At 45.4% G+C, this 22,637-nt stretch overlaps 1 protein-coding gene across 1 annotated transcript in view; it reads right to left on the reverse strand.

Annotated features, from left to right (window-relative positions):
- The window catches only part of FREM1 (FRAS1 related extracellular matrix 1), a 154,649-nt gene that overhangs the window by 113,379 nt on the left and 18,633 nt on the right, over positions 1-22,637 (reverse strand). The window contains exons 5-9 of the mRNA XM_004706538.2: positions 18,735-19,058; positions 13,972-14,080; positions 5,824-5,955; positions 2,408-2,752; positions 1,396-1,538 (exon numbers count right to left, since the gene is read on the reverse strand). Coding sequence (XP_004706595.1) covers positions 1,396-1,538; positions 2,408-2,752; positions 5,824-5,955; positions 13,972-14,080; positions 18,735-19,058 — 1,053 coding nt within the window. The remainder of the gene's footprint in view (positions 1-1,395; positions 1,539-2,407; positions 2,753-5,823; positions 5,956-13,971; positions 14,081-18,734; positions 19,059-22,637) is intronic.

Genomic DNA, 22,637 nt, shown 5'->3' on the forward strand with positions numbered 1-22,637 from the left:
ATAATTTATAAATTATCAAGGGCTCATGAGGGAGGGGGAGCAGAGAGGGAGGGGAAAAATGAGGAGCTGATACCAGGGGCTTAAGTGGAGAGCAAATGTTTTGAGAATGATGATGGCAATGAATGTAAAAATGTGCTAAAAAAAAAAGCCACAGAGTAGCAGAATAGATTTTTTTTAAAATAAGCATCGTGCGGAGAGCAAATGTTTTGAGAATTATGAGGGTAACGAACGTACTAATGTGCTTTATACAGTTGATGTATATATGGATTGTGATAAGAGTTGTATGGGCCCCCAATAAAATGATTTTTTTTAAAAAAGATCTACTCTAGATATGGGAGAGTCATCTAAAGTGGGATTGCTACTTAGAAAGGAGTGGGTTTGTGAGTCAGTCAGCAGATGGGCATCTTTCTCATGCATTCTCCATCGGCTCATTCATCACCCGTAACACGGGTGAGTCACTTCCTGCAGTCTCTGGGCTCTCTGACATCATTCTTCCTAATCAGCCCCTTCTGCTGTCTTCATCTTGGCACACAGATGAATCTCAATCACCTACGCATTGGGCAATGCCCATGACAGTGGCGTTTTCAACAGACATTACGTAATCAATAAGACACATGCTGTAAGCAGTCCCTATAGAGCAGGTTTGAGATTTTCCTGAGTCCCTACACGTGCTACTTTCTAAGATAATAGGTGGAACGTGCCTAATAAAAAGCTCTGTACATTGCAGGCGATCACTTATGTCAGCTCTACTTTTCCCACCTCCTGCCACCCACCACCTTCCCTATACGAGGCTTCACAGTCATCCAGATTCTACCTGGACTCTGTTTGTGTAATTCCTGCCTGAGAACGTTGGTTTGAACCTATTTTCAAATTCTGTACATCTAAATGATCTCCTCAAGTGGTAGTAAAATCAATAGTTCTTCAAAAACAATGAAAGCAACACAAGAGTATTGAGTACTTGCCCTTGGGCAGAATAGTCTCAGCACTTTTTGTATGTTTTCCACAGAGGAGGAAACTGAGGCACAGGAGGATTGGATAGTGTTATGTTCAGGAGAGAAACTCAGGGGGTCTAATTCTAGAGCTTACGCTTGCATGGTTGAAGTCAACCACTCCCTATCAAATGGATTCGTGTTGTCTGGAGTTTATGAGGTGATCAGATTTTGTGAGTTGTTCTAACAGGCACCCAGTGTAAATAATCTGGGTAGCACTACCTACAAGGAAAAAACATTACAACTCTCTGGGAAAGTAGCATTTGAGGAGTCCCATTACAAAGAAATCGACTGAATTCTGCCGAAGCCAGGGCTTTTCAAATTCTGACTCTCAACATTGGCTCATGTAGTAGCTAGTAACAGCTCACACAAGAATGTGGGAGCGTATGCAAAGGTGGTCTCTTACCTGAGGCACTGAAAGGTTTGGAGGTTCATGACTATCCCACAGGACCAATTCAAAAGAATCTTCAAAGATTTCGCCACCAAAATGCCGGTAGTAAATGATCCCGTTAAGCAGATCCCTCTGAAGGAAGCCGGGAACAGGGTAGCCTGCTGGGCGACAAAGCACCTCATAGTAAGATTCTCCTAGAAGTTCAACGATGATAACATTGACATTGAACTTCTCTCCGAAAGTATTCTCTATCTAGTAGGTTGCATATACTCGGGAATACATTTTTATTTTTGAGAATTTAGGTGTACAAATCTCCAGAAAAATTAAATTTATTTATAAGGGTTTTAGGAAGACAGAACGTAGGATGATCAGCTAGTTCAGTTTGCTTTTTTTTACATTTTTATTGGCATCTAATCTACCTATTGTGTAATTTAATGGTATACTTGAGGATTCTTTATGAAACACTTTTTTAAAACACTTACAATAAAGCAGAAATGTCTTAATGTTCCAACTGTCTTCATGTGTATAAATACTGAATTTGAAAAAAAACTTAAAGTCCTATTTCGAATAGACAATACTACCAATGACTTGATCCCTACTTGGCAAACTCAGTAAAATATCTACTTTAAACAGTGATTATTAAATGATTGTAATCCCACATAAAGAAATAGTATTCATGAAATTACTTCATCAAGATCTAGAATAGGCCAAACATCCCCCTTCAGGCCCAGTTGCTCGATCCCTTTCTTGGACTACTGCACGCTTCATAGTGATGGCTACCTGGAGGGGCCCAGATCTGGCACTTTCTAGATCTGTTGACAAACCTTGGGCCTATCAAGTTAATTCCTCTAAGCCTCAGGCTCCCCACCAATAAAAGGGGGATATGAATCATATTTTACCTCACAAAATTTAATATCCCCCATAGCACAAATTCTGACACCAGGTTAGCAAACCCAGAGTGTGCATAAAAAGTTCTCAAGGCAAGAAGACGTTTTGTTCAAAATCTCCTTAAGGAGATGGAACTTACCTACCAGTCCTGGCCCGGGCTTCTTCATGATCTCTCCCGCCCGCGGGGGCGTCGTGATGTTGAAGAAGATGTAGTCATCACTGGAGTCCATGTCGGACGCTCTCAGCACGGAGCCCTGGATCCGGACAGTCTGCCCCTCCTCCAGCTCAATCCCCACGTTGGTGACGAGGAACGGGGGGCTATCATCTTTGGGTAAGATGTGGATGGGAAACTTATGGCGGATACTATGTTGGCCGTCAAATATCCTGAAGACCACGAAGTCTTCGGTGGAATCGCTGTCATCGTGATGATATCGAACCACGCCTGCCTGCAGATCGGCCACCGTGAAGAGAAATCCTTTCCCCCCTAATGGAGAGAGAGCACGGAGATGGGGCTGATTCAATGAGGGAGGCCAGAGGGAACAGCTGGGGGGAGAGCATCGCCTTAAGGAGAGGGATGCCCAGGTTTCCCTCACCTGAGAAACAATGGCCTGTAGCCGACCCTGGGTTTTGAATACTGGGTCTAACATTGATTAGTTGTGCCGACGTGAACAGGGTGTTTCATTAATCGAGATTAATCTATAAGATAGAGATGTTCCTGTTGTTAGCGGCCTACGAGCTGGCCCCACCTCATGGTGACCCTCGCGCAGCAAAACAAAATACCACTTGTTCTTGCGCCATCCCCATGACCAGTTAGAGAGCCCCGCAACGGTCCGTGGCACACTTTCAGAAGGAGATCGCAAGGCCCTTCGACCTCATCTGAGTCTGGAAGCTCTGCTGACGTGTGCTTAGCATCATGGCACACATAAGCTTCCAGTGACAGATAGTGACTATGCATAAAGTGCAAAAAAACCCCAAAGAAACCAGATTAACTAAAAAAAATTAAATGTCCTGGCAACACAAAAGAAGGGAATTCTACCCAGAAACCGCCTTTCCCACTGACTACTGTGGAGTCCTTTCTGACTCATCCTGACCCGACCGGGCAGAGAACTGCCCCATAGAGTTTTTCAAGCATATAAATCTTTCTGGAAGCAGACTGCTCCATCTTCCTCCCATAGAACAGCTGGTGGGTTTGAACCACCATCTTTCGGTTAACAGATAGCACTTAACCACCAAGGCTCCTATAAAGCATAATAACCAAAAAACCAAACTCACTGCTGCCGAGTCAATGCCGATGGAGAGCATGACCCTACGTCGTATTCCATGGTGAGGCTGTGAGCGCTTTGACAGCAGTAAGCATACACGTAAGGGTGATTACTCTCGAACTCATGCTCCTTCTCCATGACGGCACTGCGGTCTCACACCAGTAGCATTCACACCAGCGGGAAAGTTGTTCGAAACGCAAGTCTATTCAATCCCCACTCACAGTGACCCTGTCATAGGTCTAGGGCAGAGGGCGCAGGCCACTCCGGGTTTCCTAGGCTGAACTCTTTACAGGAGCAGATCAGCAGGCCTTTCCATCCGCAGTTGGGCACTTTTGAGCCCCATCCTAACCTACGGAAATAGGAACTCTACTGGGAGTCTGGTGATCTGTTTCATCAAGCGCTCCAGCTGATTCTGGTCCATGCCAGCGTTTAAAAGCTTGGCTCTATCAGTCAGCGTGGGTTCAAAGACCACTCTGCCATTTTCTATACCCATGACTTTAAATAGGTTAGCTTAGTGCCTCGAATCTGAGATTCTCCACTTGTAAAACAAGCATACTAACGACATCTCTCTTCATGAAGCTGGCATGAGGTAATGGAGACAGAAAGCATCTGGCACAAAGCAAAAACAAGCAATTGCTTATTACGTGTTAGAAGTGCTTTCTGCCTCCTCTGAGCCCACGCAGCATTCGGCTACCACTCCTCATTTCATTTCTACAGTACCAGTAAACATTTCTTCACTTCTTGCACAAAATATTAGAATGGCTGCAAAATCCTCGGAAGAATCAACGACTAGATGTTAGTGTAATGGGCACTGCTGGTTACTTGCCCAAAAGGCACTTTCAGCGTCTTCCTCACTCCCAAAATCGCAGCTTCGTTTGGAATGGCAATATGGCAATCTTACAGCACTGAGCTTCCCAGACTCCTTTGTTCCATGCACCCAGGGAAAGCCACATGACACAGTATTGGCATGAGTATTTTCATGGTCTCTTCTGTCTTCCTGCCTCAAAGGCAGATGTCTGGAAGTATACGCACCTTATGACCAGCAAGGGGGGGGGGGAGGAATTTGCTGGCATCGGGCATCCAGAGGGCAAACACCTGGCATGAGGGTAATACTATTCCATTTTTAAGTCACAATAATCAAGTTTCCCTTATATATTGCTCAAACACCAGTCCTAATGGATTTATCCTGGCATACACTGATCTCCAATACTTCCAAGCACAAGGATTTATCATGAGCTCATCACATTATTTTTAACTCCCTAGCCACATACGATGATAAAGAAGAGCTTTCTTTCTGCTTTGCATTTAGGCAAACCAAGAGGATAATTGAATTAAATCCCCTGAGCTCGCTCCAATAGATGCACTATATGATCATCAATGTTCACAATGAATTAATTAGGGCTATTACCCTGTTTTTAAAAAGGAGCCCTGCTGGTTCCATCATTAGGCACTTGACTGCGAACAGAAAGGTCAGCAGTTCGAACCCACCAGGCAATGCACAGGAGAAAGATGTGGCAGTGTGCCTCTCTTAAGACTTAAAGCCTTCGGACCTAGTACTCCTCGGCCCTGATCAGTTGCTATGAGATGTAATCGACCCACTGGGGGTGCAGTTCTTTTTCGGTTTGGCACTACTTTGTTGGGAGTGGAAGTGGTGATTAAGCTCTGGCCTGCCAGCCTAATGATGACTATTCGGACCCGTGGAGCAGCTCCACGAGAGAAGAAAGGGGCACTCTGCTCCCATCATGGTTTACAGTTCTACTCGGTCCGACAGAGCCACTCGGAGCTGGCACTGAATTCATGGCAATGGCTTCAGTCGGTTGTTGGTTATTATTACCTTGTCAACCAGTGATGATAATTATGGATTCGTCTCTTTAAATCTGTGGTAACTATGACAACTAACAAAATTATTACTAAAATACTGAAAAATAGAAATGTGGTTTTTATCCCTTCTATTTTATCACATTTCTTTAAAGCAGAGGAATGGAGGGAAATGGGAGGAGATAATTAGTTAAGAAGTAGGCTTAGATGGATCTAACATGGCATTCAGAAAGCACAACTGAGATTCAAGTGATGAGCCAACTACACAATCTCGTTCATAAATGGTTAGCTATTCATTTGAGCATCCTGACTAAAAATTGATGGTCTCAGGGTCTCCGGATTGTCTATGTATGACAAGTTCATTTAGAAATGGGACCCAAGAGATGCCGAGTTTACCCTATGAAGTGTGACTTGGTTTTGGAGAAAACACTTTTTAGATTTTTTTTAAACTTTGTTGCAAAGGCTGACCATCCACCTCTTAGAGTAAGACGCCCGTGTAGCAATCCATCAGCAATGACTAGACGGACGGCACCAATGTCATCGTTGTCCACAATCTGAAACTGTCCCCACGTGATGGCCCGCGACTGCCCCTCCAGGAGATTTAGACCTATAAGAGAAAACAGAACTGTGTTGGGAAGTGTCTATGACATGCCAACAGGCCTATTGTGTAAAGGATTACATCATTTACTCATGAAGCTATCTAAAAAAAAATAGTCTCTCCAAAAGCTTCTCAAGAAACTGAAATCTAATTTTCAGTTCCAGTAACTCCATTCTGACGACCATTCCCTTCCAGAATTACCTACAGCCTGTTGGCTCTCGGGCCTCATGGATAATGGAATGGCTGAATGATGCTCCAGCTCCCTGTCTTCCACCTAAGTGTTCCGTCTGGCAGTCTGTCTTCCTGCCGTGTGCAACACGTGCCCTCTTGGCATGTTCCCCCTGTTTTGGCATGACCTCCCTTATGCCTAGTGCCAGGTCCCATGCGATCAAGGCCATCCTGTTGGTACAGCAGCTGCTAAGAGGAGCCTGGTTACACAAGCTGGATGTGTGCGGACTTAACACTCAGTAAGGCAAACTTTGATCAGTGAGAGACAAGAAATGGAAAGGGAGTTGAGAGGGAGTGTGTGTCCACCTAGTCCCACCTCACCTCTGGCTCCCCATCAGCTTTATTCCTGAGCGAAGTTACGACCTGCTCCGTTAGCCACCTTTTCGCTCATTCTCCTTTCTCCCTCACTTGTATTTCCAGTGTAGGACTAGTACGTACCATGTGGCTTAGGTTGTTTTCCTGCGCTAAGGGGAGCAACTTATTGTTTTATTTAAAAAAAAAAAAAAAAGCAAGGAAGAACGGAAGCACCAAGTATACTGGCGCCTATAAAGAACCTCTGTGACTGGTAAGGAGGCTTTGATGCCATGAGCACACGGGACAGACGAGACAAGCCATCATGCAGAGGTGGAATACAAAAAGCAGCAGCTAGAAAAACGGGCTCTATATGTACACAGCAAATTATGAACGGGGGTGGAGTCATGAAAGATTTTCATCTCTTTCATTTTTCAATCATGGGCAGACCTTAATTTCACAAAAAGAAAATAAATGCACTTCCAAAAGCATTCTGATGTCTAAAATTGCCAAAATCCAAAATAGGAGCCCTCAGCAGAGTGCTACCTTAAGAATGCTGGGCGTTACAGGACATGCTATTGAATAAATATGCTTCAGTATTAAGCTACTGAGTATGTAATTATTGCTTGTTTTTAGGCCGCCAGGTCCTTCTTTTCTCTAATCATCCTTCTGAAGGCAGGACAGTGGAACATACGGTCAGGATGATCAACCAGGACGCTCAACCCAGGTCCCCATCTCCCCTGACACAAATAACACAGAGAGACATACAAGCATGCATCCATCGATCCATTTAAAATGAAAACTGAGGGTTTAAACCACACACTGAGAAAACTTCCCCGGAACAGAACCTACCACCATTGCTTCTAAGGGTGTTCTGCGTGCTATTGAAGACGGTGACAAGAAACTAAAAAACACTGCAGTCTGAGTCCTGCAGGAGCAGTGACTTATTTAATGCGGCTTTTCTGGCCAAAGTCTATAACTCTCACCAAACAACTGTTTCCTGCATGGGTCTGGTAAGAAGGCGGGGACTTGGGGGAGAAGCTGACAGGATTCCCCTGTAACTGAGAACAGGAGGCCCTGAAGTGGCACCTGCTGTGCTAAAATGAGCCCTCTGAGAAGCAGGTGGAGGGACCTCATGACCCTCGAGAGCCAGGAGGGAGCATGTGCTCTGGACCTGAGATGCCTGCACCCTGAACCTGCTGGATCCAGATGGCAGCGCCCCCAGCAGAGGAGCAGAAGCAGAACCGAGAGCCAGAGTCTGGAACTGAGTGATGGACTTCCCGACCCAGAGAGCTGTTGAGAGGAGTGCTTTTGTTCAGGAGGTTGGCTTCTGGAGTGGCCTGCCTCTGGGCACTTCACTGGGAAGGCTAGACTTGCTGACTCAGGAGGGGGAGCTGAGTGCCTCTGGGCTGAGGCTTGCTCAAGTGGGATGCCCCTGGGCACTTAGTTCAGGGAGCTGGGTTTCTAACCCATGGAGCTGAAGCTGAATGCTTTGGAGTTGAGGCGTCCAGCAGAGTGAGAGGCCCTGGGGGGCATTTATTAGCAGCCATGACCCTTTGCCACACTGCCTGGTTCACAACTACCCTGAGTATTTCTCACTGGCATTACAATTTGTTAGCTTCCGTAATAAACCCTTTCACCATGGGTTTTCGCTGAGTTTCTGTGTAGCGATTGCAACTGATATTAGAAACTAGAAAGGAAAATCTTTCTCTCTGACTGCTATCGAATCAATGTGGACACCTGGCCACCCCCCACCCCACCCACCCCCACAGGTTGGGAGTTAGAAAGCCCGGTCTTTCGAGCTGCTCCTGGTTAAGGTTAAGAAAGACCGCTAACATTGAGAATGGCAGAGAGCGAGAGAGAAGATAGATGGGCATGTGGGTGGATAGATGATAGCTGAAGCAGTTTAAGTTTTATTTATATAGTATGGTTTCTATGGAATTGAACTTAAAAATAGGGCAGCGGTCCAAAATGTAATTGATTTTTACTCATCAGCAGCAGCAAAGGAAGGAGACCCAAGAATCAGAGACGGAAAGTCACCGTAGGTCTAACGGCCTCATGAAGTGCCACCTCCAAGGCCATGAGACCACAAAAGCATGGGTGGTGAGGACTACTACCAGGACTGGACATTCTGATCAAGGTCCCAATAGGTTATCTCAATCAAAACAAGGATCAAACCATCAAACTGAACTTCAAATTCCCACCATCACCCCCTCCACATTAATACAGTGGTAGGATTGAGCAGGTTCATATCTGTTAGGCAGAACCAGTACCTAAATTTTTGTTGAGTTCGGCAACCCAGTTGTTAAAATGGCATTTGTGATCAGGGTTCTCGCTAAGCCAGACAGCTGCTCAAAGTGGAAATCACAAATTTACTTCCTTACTCTTTTTTAACGTTCATCTGCACAACAGCGTGTTCTAGTAATGGTCATCTAGCCCATGGGTATAAAAAAGTAGACGAAGCTATTCTTGTAGTATTTGTTCATTTCATAAAACTTGTTATACTTTTGATGAAACACCACATGTTTATTCCTTTGTGTTTATTACTTCAGTAAACAAACAAGTGCCAAACAACCAGAGGGTGACATGCTGTCATTCGTTTCAGCTTTGTGTGACCCCCTAAATCCCCACAGGTTTTATGAGTGAATTACATAATTCCTGAAAGTGTCCAAGGAGCTAAAAATATTATCAGAACAATTGATATGAGCAGAAAGGGGTTTTTCAAAGATGAACATATGTTCAGAGAAGAGAAGTCACCTGTTTCCAATATATCAAACACAATGACTATTATCGAACTGGCCTCCCTCTAAAGGTAGGATCCTACCCCTACAGTGAAAAGATGTCTAAGGATAAATCACACAGTCGATGATGCTGGGATAAAATCAAGGAATATTGTAAGTGAGGATGCCAATCAAGAAGCAAGATAGAAATATCTTAACGAACAGTTTTATTGTTTTTTTCAGGTATTAGTTAATATTTTTATCCATATTTTATAATTCTTATAGCATTATATAGTTGTATATTTCTTTTATTATTCTTATATAAGTATTAACTGTATGGAATAATAAACTTTCTTTTAGTATATATTTTTAAAATTATTAATACGACCATTAGGGCAGCAAATTTCTTTTTTTTAATATCATTTTATTGTGGACACTTACAGCTCTTATAGCAATCCACACATCAATTGTATCAAGCATATTTGTATATATGTTGCCATCATCATTTGGCTTTTACATTATTTTAATCCCACCACTGCAATAATAGATTTCTTTTTGCAGATTACTTCAAAAGGTATCGCAAAATGCTTTTCTAAATAATTTAGATGATTGAAATTCTAAACAATACCAAGAAAACACATTTTATCATTGCCTTTCAACATTTTCAAGAAAAATCGACATATTTAAGATTTACTAATGTTCCTTTAAAAAAAACAGAGTGAGAGAAATAAATTTCAAAACTAGAGTAAAATAAATCTGCTTTGCATTTGTAGAAGTAAAATACTATTTATAAAAACATGAGAATTTCTCATTTTTATATATAGTTTTCTCTAGCTAGGCCCTAAGATCACATAACGTCCATCTTCAAAATTGGAACTTTTTAAAATACAGCAGGAAACTATATATGTAGAAGTATGGAAGATTCTGATGTCCAATGAAATAAAATAAACATGATTAAAAAGTTCTGCTTTCAAACAAAAAATCATATTGATGTGAATGGAGGAGGGGGGCCGAGTAGAGACCCAAAGTCTATTTGTAGACAATTGGACATCCCCTTACAGAAGGGTCACAAGGAAGAGATGAGCCAGTCAGGGTGCAGTATAGAACCCACAAAATATACAACTTGCCTCTAGTTCTTTAATGCTCCTCCTCCTTCCACTATCATGACCCCAATTCTACCTTACAAATCTGGCTACACCAGAGCATGTACACTGGTACAGATAAGAGCTTGAAACACAGGGAATCCAGGACAGATAAACCCCTCAGGACCAATCATGAGAGTAGCAATACCAGGTGGGTAGGCAGAAGGTGGGGGGAGAAAGGCAGAACCAATCACAATGATCAACATGTAAGGCTCCTCCCCAGGGGGACAAACAACAGGAAAGTGGGTAAAGGGGGACAGCAGTTGGTGTAAGACATGGAAAATAATAATAATTTATAAAATTATCAAGGGTTCATTAGGGAAGGGAGGGTGGGGAAAAATGAGAAGCCGTTGTCAAGGGTTCAAGTAAAAAGAAAGTGTTTTGAGAATGATGATGGCAACATATGTACAGATGTGCTTGACACAATGGGTGGATGGATGGATGGTGATGAGGGCTGTAAGAGTCCCCAATAAAATGATTTTTATTTAAAGTTCTGCTTTCTGTAGTATTTTACCTAAACAACAAAGTATCATTTCCAAGTCGAGGCAAGTGATTTTATCTTCTCACATTTCAAATGAAATGCTGATAGCCTAAAACTAGTAGATTTGTCATACATGACAATATGCAAAGGTAGCACATATTATCAGCTAGTTCCTTTTGAAGTTATTGAATGTCACATGTTTATGGATTTGTGTGTGTGTGTGTGTGTGATGCCAAAATAGGGTGAAATTCTCATTCCATCCACTCTATCCTTATACATTTGAAAAGCAAGTGTTATCTGTCTATCACAAAATCACTGTCCACCATAGCAGGTGAAAAAGCCCAACGTGGCACTGCATAGTGGGCAATGAAACTGCCCACTTCTCACTGACACCCAAGTGGACTCCATCCATTGTACAGGTTCAGTGAAGTAACAGGTTCCTGACTTCCTGTTGTAAGCCTGAAAGAGGGTGGTGTTTGTATTAGACAGGGATCTCTAGAGAGATAAAACCAGATTGCTGATAATTTTATATATATACTTATAAAGATAGATAGATAGATAATACAAGCAATGAACTGTTAAATTATATACAGACAGATAAATATATAATACAAGAAACGAACAGTTAAATTGTAAAGCAGTACAAATGGCTCAGTGCAACTCACTCCCGTGAGAAAGTTGTGAGACACTGGCAGTCCTTCAAGTTTTGAGGGCTGCCAGGTCATCCTCTGAAGAGAGATTCAGGCTGTCCCAGCACAGGCAGCAAACAGCAAGGCAGGTCACCAACCATCAGTCCCGAGCTCCAGAGATGTACATTCCAATTCTTTGGCAAGGCAAGTCTTAAAGGGACCTCAAATTACAGCGACACAGTGCACAGATTAGGTGTCCCACAGGTAGTGTAGCTTGCAAATTGAGGCACAGAACAAGCAAGGCTGCCACACATTGGTCCGATGATCAAAGAGCGAGAGACAAGAAAGGCGAGGCTGACCGAGCCATTTATCTCTCTGCCCTTCAATTAATCCCACATGTGTGTATCGGCCAGGCTGGCACAATAAACTAACTATCTCAGTGTTCTCTTGTGAGCAGAGACTACGGGACCACTTCCTTCAATAAGATATGAAAATATTAGAACTTTGAAATAAAGAACGCCTGTACGTTCTCTATTTGTAGAGGATGCAATCTTTCAATCCTTGTGAAATGGTGGTTGGATTAACAGCAAAGAGCTTCCTGGGGTAAATTCTGCAATTTTTGTAAGTGACATTACTGCTAAATTGTGTGAGCAGGACCCACTTCAATCCCTTACTTGGTATCACGTCAGTTGCCGCTGGACCCCTTCATTCACCTTGGCCTCTGGATTGACAGTCTGGAGGTCTTCAGAGGCTTTGTCAAAGCTAAGCTGCTCAGTCTTCATCATAACAGTAGCTGCTACAGCAGCATTTCAAACAACTTCTGAATAGCCATTCAGCCATACCGAAACAGCAAGGCCCTCCACACAGGGCTGCCAAAAAAGACCATGCACCGGTCCAGGTGACCAAGCAGGTCAGTCTAGGGTTTATCCAGCACTGGTAGCAAGAGGCACTGCAGACCCTCCACCTCAGCCCTTGTCTTGAAGCCAGGTTCCTACAAGTCCACAGTCATTATCGCTGCGATGCCAGTCTTCTTCGGGTGGTCCTGCTCTGTGAGGACCGCTGTCCCACCCAGGGAAACCCCAGGCAGCACTTCCCGCATCTGCAGAGCAGAAGTGGCCCAGCTCTGGGGCAGCTCCATGATCCTCCTGACTGGCAGTGTGACCCCCAATACCATGGTCTGCTCAAAGGACAAACCTATCTGTCTTAGAAGAACACAGCAGAGTGCTCCTCAGAAGCAAGGATGGCAAGACTTCATCTTACATACTTGGGACATGTCCGGAGAGACCAGTCCCTGGAGAAGGCCATCCTGCTTGGTAAAGCAGAGGGGCAGCAAGAAAGAGGATGGTTCTCAACAAGATGGATGGACACAGTGGCTGCCACGGGGACAGTTGTGAGGGTATGGTGCAGGACCAGCGGTGTTTGTGGGATTGCTATGGGTGGGAACTGACTCGATGGCACTCACAACAACGCGAAGTGAGTACGCAGAGGCAATCCCAGAGTAAATCTTCTTAGCACAGTCGGTTCTGCACTGTAACCGCAAGGTCAGAAGTTCAAAACCACCAGGTGTGCCATGGGAGAAAGAGGAGAGGCTTTCTACTCCTGTTAAGATTTACACTCTTAGAAACCCAGAGGGGTGGCTCTACTCTGCCCTGTAGGGTCACTGTAAGACAGGCTTCCACCGGACAGTTTCCACCTAGAATCCCCCGTAATGGAATTCATCTTGGAGGACAACTGCAGACACGCCCTATTTGCAAAGTCCAGTCCATTCCAGGTGAATTTCACCATTTCCCTGCATTTTACTAATTATGTATAAGACCCATAGCACAGGGAAATGAATGTATGCTCCTTCTGTTCAGGCAGGCAAAGGTACCACTGCAGTCCCGTCTCCACTAAAACAGCTGTTTCTTCCTGTTAATAAACCTTTGCTCCTGTGGAAACATTGGCCTCACCTGACAATTCTGAATCAGCCTGAGGCAAGAGCCCTCCTTTGTGGTGTTGACTGGGGAGCAGCGCCCCCCGGTGGCAGCCTCACCCAAAATGTATTTTAATTGATTTTTAAAATAAGGACAACTAGGACAATGGATTACAGTGGAGACTTTTCTGCTCTTACGCACAAAGATTCCAGATCACAGAGTTTTTGCTTCACTCAATTGAATCTCCACATCTCCTGCGGAGGAAAGAAGTTGGCGCCTGGACATAAATTCTGGCTTCAATTTCTCTCTGTGTGTCATTAGGGGAAAACCCAAGACCAAACCCACTGCCACCGAGTGGAGTCTGACCCAGTCGTGACCCTCTCGGACACGGTAGAAAGGCCCCTGTGGGTTTCCGAGGCCGGAACCGTTTACAGGCGTAGAACGCCTCATCTTTCTCCCTTGGAGCAGCTGGTGGTTTCAAACTGGTGACCTTACGGTTAGCAAACCAACCCATCACCACTACGCCACCAGGACTCCTCACTAAGGAAAACAGACAATCCACCAACTCTCTACAATGCTATGTTGAGAATGATTTGTTAGCTGCTCTCTCATGAGCGTTACCTGTGTTCCAGGACACGCGTGGGGCGTTCGTATCTGCTGTTCTGATGGAGAGATGCACTGTGATTGGCGCGCTCCTTTCAAAGAAGAAGTCGTGGACCTCCAACTCCACCTGCAAGCAAACAGATGGACATGACTCAGACACCGCCGACTTACTGTTCAGGTACCATTAACTCCGGGGTCTCCACCACATGGAAGGCAAAACTGACCCAGGTTTCTCCTGGGGCCCCATCTCACTCTCGGCAGCCCAATCTCTCGATCAAGTGCGCTCGTGGGCCGTCGTTTCTTTTCCTCCTGTGTTAACCTGGAATTAGCAAATGTGTCCTTCCTTCGCCCAGGAGGCTGTCTCAGTCCCGCGTGGACTCACCGTTCTCTCCATATGCAGAGTCGAGAGCAGTGGTTCTAAGCTGGGGTTGATTTGGGTCCCCTAGGGGCCACGTTTAGCAAAAGCCATAGACCTTTTTGGTCTTAGATCCAGAAAGGAGAGACGCTCCTGGCATGGAGAGGCCACAGAGGCTGCCAGGGCATGCCCATCCCGGAACAGCCTCAGGAGCAGTAGTTCCCAACCTGTGGGTCGCGACCCCTTTGGGGGTTGAATGACCCTTTAACTGGGGTCACCCAATTCATAACAGTAGCAAAATGACAGTGATGAAGTAGCAATGAAAATAATTGTATGGTTGGGGGGTCACCACAACATGAGAAACTGTCTGAAAGGGTCGTGGCATGAGAAAGGTTGAGAACCACTGCTCAAGAAGATAGGCTTACCTGCTCTAAAACATCATCAGGGCAACGCAGGTGAGATCTCCCCCTCTAGAGATATTTCCAAATAACTAGCTTAACTTCCTTCCCCTGAAACCCACAGTTAACAGGTGGGGGCTCTGCGAGTAGATGTGGTGAGCACTGGCTCTGTGCCACAGAGGGTGCCAGGTGCTGACAGCGCAGGATGGGGTGTGATAAAGAAACACTGGGCACAAGGGCTGCTTTTGAAGGCGTCACGTCCCACTGGAGAGGAGGAGAACCCTCAGAAGAGCCACTGGTCAGCAAGCACCCAAGAGGCAAAGGCTCAGAATCAGTTGTGCCAAAAGGTCAGACTAGAAATGAAACTGTACCCTGGGCGAAGGGTGTCCTCTAGGAGGTGCGGAGTGAGGTGCATTAGATGGAACCATGGGGATTGTTAGTACCACTCATCGAGCCACTTTCTTCTCAATTCCCAGGAAGCGTCCTACCTCAGAAAACAGGTTGGCATTCTCCAAAGCAGTAACAATGCCTGAGATCGTTTATTGTGCCAGCCTGGCCGATAAACACAAGTGGGATTAACTGAAGGGCAGAGAGATAAATGCCTTGGTGAGTCTCGCCTTTCTTGTCTCTCGCTCTTTGATCATCGGACCAGTGTGCGGCTGCCTTGCGTGTCCTGTGCTTCAATTTAAAAGCTACACTACCTGTGGGACGCCTAGCCTGTGGACTGTGTCGCTGTAAGTTGAGGTCCCTTTAAGACATCGCTGGAGCTGGGGACTGGCAGTTGGTGACCTGCCTTCTGATTGGCTGCTGTGCTGACATAGCCCAGCTCTCTCTATAAATAGAGGAAGATCTGGCAGCAGACTGGACTGGAAGGACTGCTAGTCACTCACATCTCTCTCACGGCAGTGAGTTGAATTGAGCCATTTGTAGTGCTTTATAATTTAACTGTTTCTTTCTTGTATTATATATTTAACTGTATATGATTTAACAGTTCATTCCTTGTTATATATCTAATTATCTTTATAAATAAATATATTAAATTATCAGCAATTTGGTTTTATCTCTCTAGAGAACCCTGTCTAACACAATGCCTGAAAGAACACACTGAGAGCCATGCCCAGGGAAGATGCTGGGTTCAGAACCCCTGGTAGTCCTCCTGTCCTGGAAGTGCCCAGGGCCTGCACTGACAAAGGTCTAAACAGGCCCGGAGCTTCCAGCCCAACAAATCTGAAAAGCCCACAATCTCCCCTGAGAAGCGGGGTCTTACCCTCTAACCACAAGGAGGCCTGGGCTAGAACTGAGCTACTAACCCTCAAGCCAGCTGCTCCTGTCTGGGTTCAACGTCTCAGAAACCCACGGGGGCAGTTCTCTGCCCGGCAGGATCACGGTGAGTCAGAACAGACCCCATGGCAGAGAGGTGGATTTTCCTCAGAACAAAGCCTGGGTCCATTTTCTGGTAAGCACAACACCATGGCAGAACACGCATGCAGGAAGCATGTGAGCCCGGGTCAAGTCTGGACACATAATGAGAAATTACGTCATAGCTGGGGAGGCACAAGAGGCCAGGGCACGCGAGAAAGAACAGCTGCCGATTATTACTATTAAATGAGGGAAAGCAAAACAAAGGGCAAGAGACAGCCGTGGCCGTGTGAAGTCTTCCGTGTGTCCTTGGGGCTAAAGGCTGAAAATGCCTACACTCTATGGAGGCCAATTTGGTAAGCCCAGGACACTCATTTTCCATAATAAACCTGAACACCAGTGCGTCTCAATCTGCTCATTTAAATTTCCCATCATGTTTGAATCAACTTGCTGGTAGGTCTTCAAGTGTGTGAAGGGTTATTATGTCAAGATGGCTACCAGCTGTTTTCCATTCTCCTTCAACGCGAAACAAGGGGGAGGCGCTGAAACTGCAGCTACAGGGATTTAGGTTGGACAGGAAGAGGAACTTCCTTCCTGGCGGAAAATGCCTGATTGTGAAATTGGTTATCAAAATTGACACTATGGAATCTCCTAGCCTGCGTGTGACTGATAAAAAGGAAAGACCTCAAATCATGGACCAGTCTGTCTAATCTAGCCAATAAAGCAAAGCTCGGCTCGAGCTTCAACGGCTGGTAGTGCACAAAGACACCAGAGTTCTCCGGCTGGGGAGCCCATGCGTTAATGTTGCCCCTCGGCATGATATTGTAGTGCTCCGTAGTTCGTATGTTTTAATGTTTTCTAACTTTTCAACTTTTAATGTTTTTTGTTTGCTCTGGTTATGAGATAGGGAAAAAAGATGAGAAATATAACAAATTACTTTGTTAAAAATCCAAAATGTGGCAGTCCCTTCTCTGATGGGAAAAATTCCCTTTCACTTTAACCAGCAGGATGTTCCAATTTAGTAGGGAGGCTAACGAAGTCCGTGAGACAAGTAGCCAGACCCAAAGCATCACCTCAATTTAGCTATACAAGGGCCCCTGAAGCTTCCAGGGGTGGTGATCTATTGGCCCCTAAAGAAATGTAGGTATCAATCATTTCCTAATGCTCATTCTAGAATCTGCCTTCTTAGAGCACTGATTGCATCTTGTGACACTGTAAAAACCTACTGATCTCCTTTAATGATAGTAAAATAATTTTTAAAAATTTTGTTTCTTATATATTAACTTGTGGGGTCGGGTCTGAGCTCTGAAACAGCTCAGTGAAGAGACCTGGCTGTTTTCCTTCTGCATGCGCTGGTAGGAATAAAATTAGAATTTCTCAAATCAACCAGGTCTCTGTTTTTGGCTACGGTGACAGGCTGTCCCAGACCCCTTGCAGTCTGACAACATAAGACAAGGCTTTCTACTCCCGTGAAGAGTTACAGACTCAAAAAACCACCGGGCAATTCCACCCTGTCCCATACGGTCACTATGAGTCCATATCGACTCGATGGTAGTAAGTTTTGAGTTTACCGTGGTCAATAGACGTCTGCCACTCCAACATTCTTCACAGGCACAATCCAGAGAGCTTTATCATGTTCATCACATTCTGCAGCATGATCCACTGGCAACATTTCCATCACCTCCCCCTTTTGCTCTCTACCCACATTCTCATTCTAGATCTTTCGTATAAGTGGAGTCAGTCATAGAATGGTGTTCATATTTCAACACTGGAATGTTTTACATAAAAATCCATATTTCCAACTTGACTTGAAAAATAAAACTGTGGCCACACTAGGTGTCTCTGTATTCTCCCTCGGGCTCAGTCAGGCCAGGCTGAGTGGCAGGTACTCCTCCAGCCAGGTGAGCCTATTGACATTGCCTGCTGGGCTCCTTGGGGCATTGAGGTTTGCATCCCGATTCACAAAGCTTGATTCCCTTCAGGGACAATGAATGTGCAAATTAACTCTAAGGACTCAAATGCCTCTGTAATACTGTGGGAAACTAAAACTGGGGGAAATATGACTAGAACTATATTCCCTAACTTATGACAGGGAATCTGGAATGCTAGTATTCCACATTAGGAAAGCCACCACTTTGGTAAGTTAGAGATGAAGTCCCAGTACATTATCCTGCTCAAATACCACAGATTCTCCCCTAACAGCTATGCTGCTTTTAAGTGAGAACATGGGTGATTCGGTCTCCCTATAGAAGCAGACATTCTTGTTATCTTCTCCCACCGCAGCACCCATCCGCCCTCATGCCTTCTCCCATGCAGGCATTAGGTTTCCTCATCTGTGAGCTCAGAGACTTTACTGTGGTTACCCCCCACCTTGTGACATATTAACTACTGAATATGCAACGCTTATGGCTACCTATAATTACCCCAAGACAGTAAAGATTCGCCCTCTCCTCTTCCCTCCCTCTGCATAGACCTGGCTGCTAAGATCATGGCCATCCTGGAGGTGAGCATGATACCATGAAATGTGTCCGACTCCTTTATTTTACTCTCTATCCTATCTTCTATGACTTTACAATGATCTTTATATATTATAACCATACCATTGTACCTACGGACCCCACTAGATTGTTAGAGGCTGGATTACTCTAACATAATACCAATTGAGCTACCTGGTAATTTCTCCTCCCCGTATGGCTGCTGTTTGGTGGCTGGTAGGCAATCTGCAGGTCATTTAGGTCTTTCCAGGTGAAGGAGGAGATGGGTCGGGTGTGATCCAACAGGTGAGTGACAAAGCCCTGGCGTGGGGGCTTCGTGATGTTGAACACCAACAAGGGCTTGGGGGTCTCATCATCTTCGCAGTCCAGAGCCGATGTGGTCAGGGAGGTCAGGATGAACTGGTCCACTTCCAGAATAAACATGGCCATGAACGCAGCCCTTGGGATCTGATTCGGAAGGCCAGCTCTGATGTGGACAGGCAGCCACGCGCTCTCTGACTTTGGAAGGAGAAAGAGAATGAATGAATGAATGAGTGAGCGAAAAAATGAATGGATGAATAGACAGGGAAACAGCCTGAATGAAACTATAATAAACAGGGTTAATAAAGCCACACAGTCCTCAGGTAGGTTTTGTTTTTGTTTTTTTTCCCCCTTTTATTGGGGGCCCTTACATCTCTTATCACAATCCATACATTCATCCAGTGTGTCGAGCACATTTGCACATATGCTGCCATCATCATTTTCAAAGCATCCTCTTCCCACTTGAGCCCCTGATATCAGCTACCCATTTCTTCCCCTTCCCTCAGTGGCCCTCACCCACTTTTCTGTTATCACAATCCATACATACATCAATTGTATAAAGCACATTTGTACATTCATTACCCTCATCATTCTCAAAACATTTGCTCCTCATTTTCCTCCTCCCTCCCCCTCCCTCTGAACCCTTGATAATTTATAAATTATTGTTTTGTCATCTCTTATCTGTAGCAGTGTGCATGTTCTGGTCTAATCCGATTTCTAAGGCAGAATTGAGGTCATGAGAGTGGGGGGAAGGAAGCACCAAAGAGCTAGAGGGAAGTTGTGTGTTTCATCGGTGCTACACTGCACCCTCACTGGCTCATCTCTTCCCCGTGACCGTCTGTGAAGGGATGTCCAATTGTCTAAAGATGGGCATTGCGTCTCCTCTCCCATGCCTCGCCCCCTCCTTCACATTGTGTATGATTTTGCTCTGAGTCTTAGATGCCTGATACCTGATCCCATCGACACCTCATGATCACAAAGGCTGGTGTGCTTCTTCCATGTGGGCTTTGTTGCTTCTCAGCTAGATGGCCACTTGTTTATCTTCAAGCCTTTAAGACCCCAGAAGCTAAATCTTTTGATAGCCAGACACCATCAGCTTTCTTCATCTGGTAAGTTTTATCCAGTAGTGATTTGAAATCTGGCTGCACATTAGAATCTGTGGGTGACTTTAAAACAGACTGGCGCTAAGCTCCACCTCCAGAGATCCTAATGTAACGATCCAAGGAGGAACAGAAAATGAGCACCTTTTAAAGTACCCAAAACTCACTGCTTTGAGTAAAGCTGACTCACAGAGACTCTATACGATGGAGCACACCTGCCTCTGTGAGTTTCTGAGACTGTAACTCTTTAAGGGAGTAGAAATTCCGGTACTCTCCCAGTGACTTCCAAGACATAGCCAGGTCTAGAACAGGCACAAATGTTGCCATCTGAGGTACTTATGCTTATTATTCTTTCTCCAGCACTTAAGACTTGTGTGAGGATGACTTAACTTCCAAGTCTCATTTATTTTTCTCTCTTCTGAAAAACGAGAATACTAGGTAGTTAGAATAGGGACAAAGCGGGGTTGTCTTCCCAAATGCCTACGCTAAACGAAAATTAGCTGTCCATGTCACAATAAAGGGAGTTAGAAAGAAATCAGGCACACTAATTAGACGCCTACGGGAAATTCCAGAACTGAGCATGCTCAGACACAAGCCATCTAGGCCCAGGTGGAAGCCAACCTGGGCACTCCCACCTTAGGCACCAGCAATATGACATCACGCAGATGCGCTTAAACTCAGCCAATGAGGTCTGCCCAAACCCTCAACCACGCCTCCCCAGCCCAGGAGATAGCACACCTGAGGGTGCGCTTCTTCCTGCGTGTGGTTACCCACCCGTGCCCGCACAGGGGCCCTCTTGCTCTTGGCCTCTGGGGATTCCTGCTTCCCCACAGGTTTTGTGCTCCTGCATCTTTTTAAATGTTCTATAGCGAACTCCTGCTTGTACGCGTCCCAGAAGCTGCGTGTACTTCATTTGGAGGCTGTACTACTGAAACTTTAATTTCCCTCATAAAAGTTACTTGGATTATAAAATTGCTTCTGCCACATGAATTCTTTCAGCGTTGCGAAGCAAGAACGGAGGTATCCAGCTCCAGAAATGTAACAAGTATCAAGTGAGAATTAAATAAGATTGCTGATTAAACACACTTTAGCAATGTCTGGGTCCACCGCAGACAGGCAATGCGTGTGCAGTTCTACAAGGACACAATGGACCTGTGTTCCAACCTGCATGATGAAGGAGCTCCACAATGTCTGGAAAACTCCATGATCTGTCCATTCCATCTCTCTACGCTTCTCTTTCAAACCCCTTGTATCAATCAGGAATGACAGCCAAACCGAAAATGGGCCTATCCACAGAGACTGAAGACAATTCACCGAAGTGGACATCCGCATCAGTGACAGCATGCCTTCACCGAAGGCAGGGAGGGAGCGAACCTGGTCCACTCTCACTGCCTGCGCCTAGCTTCGAGATCCAGGGCGAGACCCAACTAGAGTCCGGAGCAATCAAGCCGCCTTCTGCTGAATGGCAGTTACCTTACTCGCTCATGCGCTGGCCCCTTTAAAACCACACAAGCAGAAGTGAGTGATGCGGGCCCAAGGAGGCGCACTGCATCGGGGAATATCTTGCAGTGTTGTGGGAGGAAGCCTCCTTGGAGCCGCTGGTATTAGGTGCAGGGTGGTTCGGACGCACAGCAAGCCTGTGTTGACCAGAGGGAAGCACTGCCTGGTCCCACCATCCTCACCATGCCGCTCTTTGAGCTCTGTAGTAGCCATTCGGTCAATCCAATTACAGCTGTAGATGCCGCTAAAGACCAAACTGTACAGAACTTTGACAACAACAACTAGACAAATAACAACATCACCAAATGGGCAAAGGGCTTGACTAGACACGACAACCAAGCGGATATTCAAATGGCCACCAGACACTTGAACCGTGTTCAAGCTCTCACAGCGAAGAAACTGAAAACCACCGTGAGGTGCCTTTCGATGCTTCTAAGACGGCGAATAGCATTTTCAAAGAAAACAAAACCAGAAACTAACGGATGTTAGCAATCCAAATCAAACCCACTGCCGGCGAGTCAACAACCCTACACAACGGAGAAGAACTGCTTCCCAGGGTTTCCACGGCTGTAAAACTGGTTGGGAGCAGAAAGCCTCATCTTTCTCCCTCAGAGAAGCTCCTGTGTTTTGAACTGCTGGCCTCGTGGTTAGCAGCCCAACAGCGCCCCCTCCTGCCCATCCCTGGATGTTCAGAACCAGTAAGGAGAGAAGGGTGAGTCGAAAGTAGAGAAGACTGTCAAATCCTTCCCCTGCCTGCTGGCTGCATCGTTCACAAAGACGAATGATGTTCTGAGACTTCCCAGGTTTTGAGGATCCTCTCCACGTGATTCAGAGCTATGCATCAGGACGTTGTGCTTGGTAAAGCAGAGGCCAGTGAATGAGAGGGAGGCCCTCAGTGAGATGGAGGGACACAGTTGCTGCAACAATGGGTTCAAGTTTCAGAACAATTTCCAGGATGGCCAAGGACCAGGCAGTGTCCCCTTCTGTTGTGCATAGGGGTCACTATGAAGTGGAACTGACTCGATGGCATCTAACCACAACTACTACTACTATTCCATGTACTATTTTAAAAAATTATCCGAAGATGCATAATTTGAAAATTTGACCATGGGAAAAGCAGGGTATATAGTGCTGGTGCTGAACACCGAGACCAGTTGGTCCTCCAGCCAAGCTTAAA

This window comes from Echinops telfairi, unplaced genomic scaffold, assembly GCF_000313985.2.
Source record: "Echinops telfairi isolate 266 unplaced genomic scaffold, ASM31398v2 ScPeMD7_25;HRSCAF=90, whole genome shotgun sequence".
Lineage (NCBI taxonomy): Eukaryota > Metazoa > Chordata > Mammalia > Afrosoricida > Tenrecidae > Echinops > Echinops telfairi.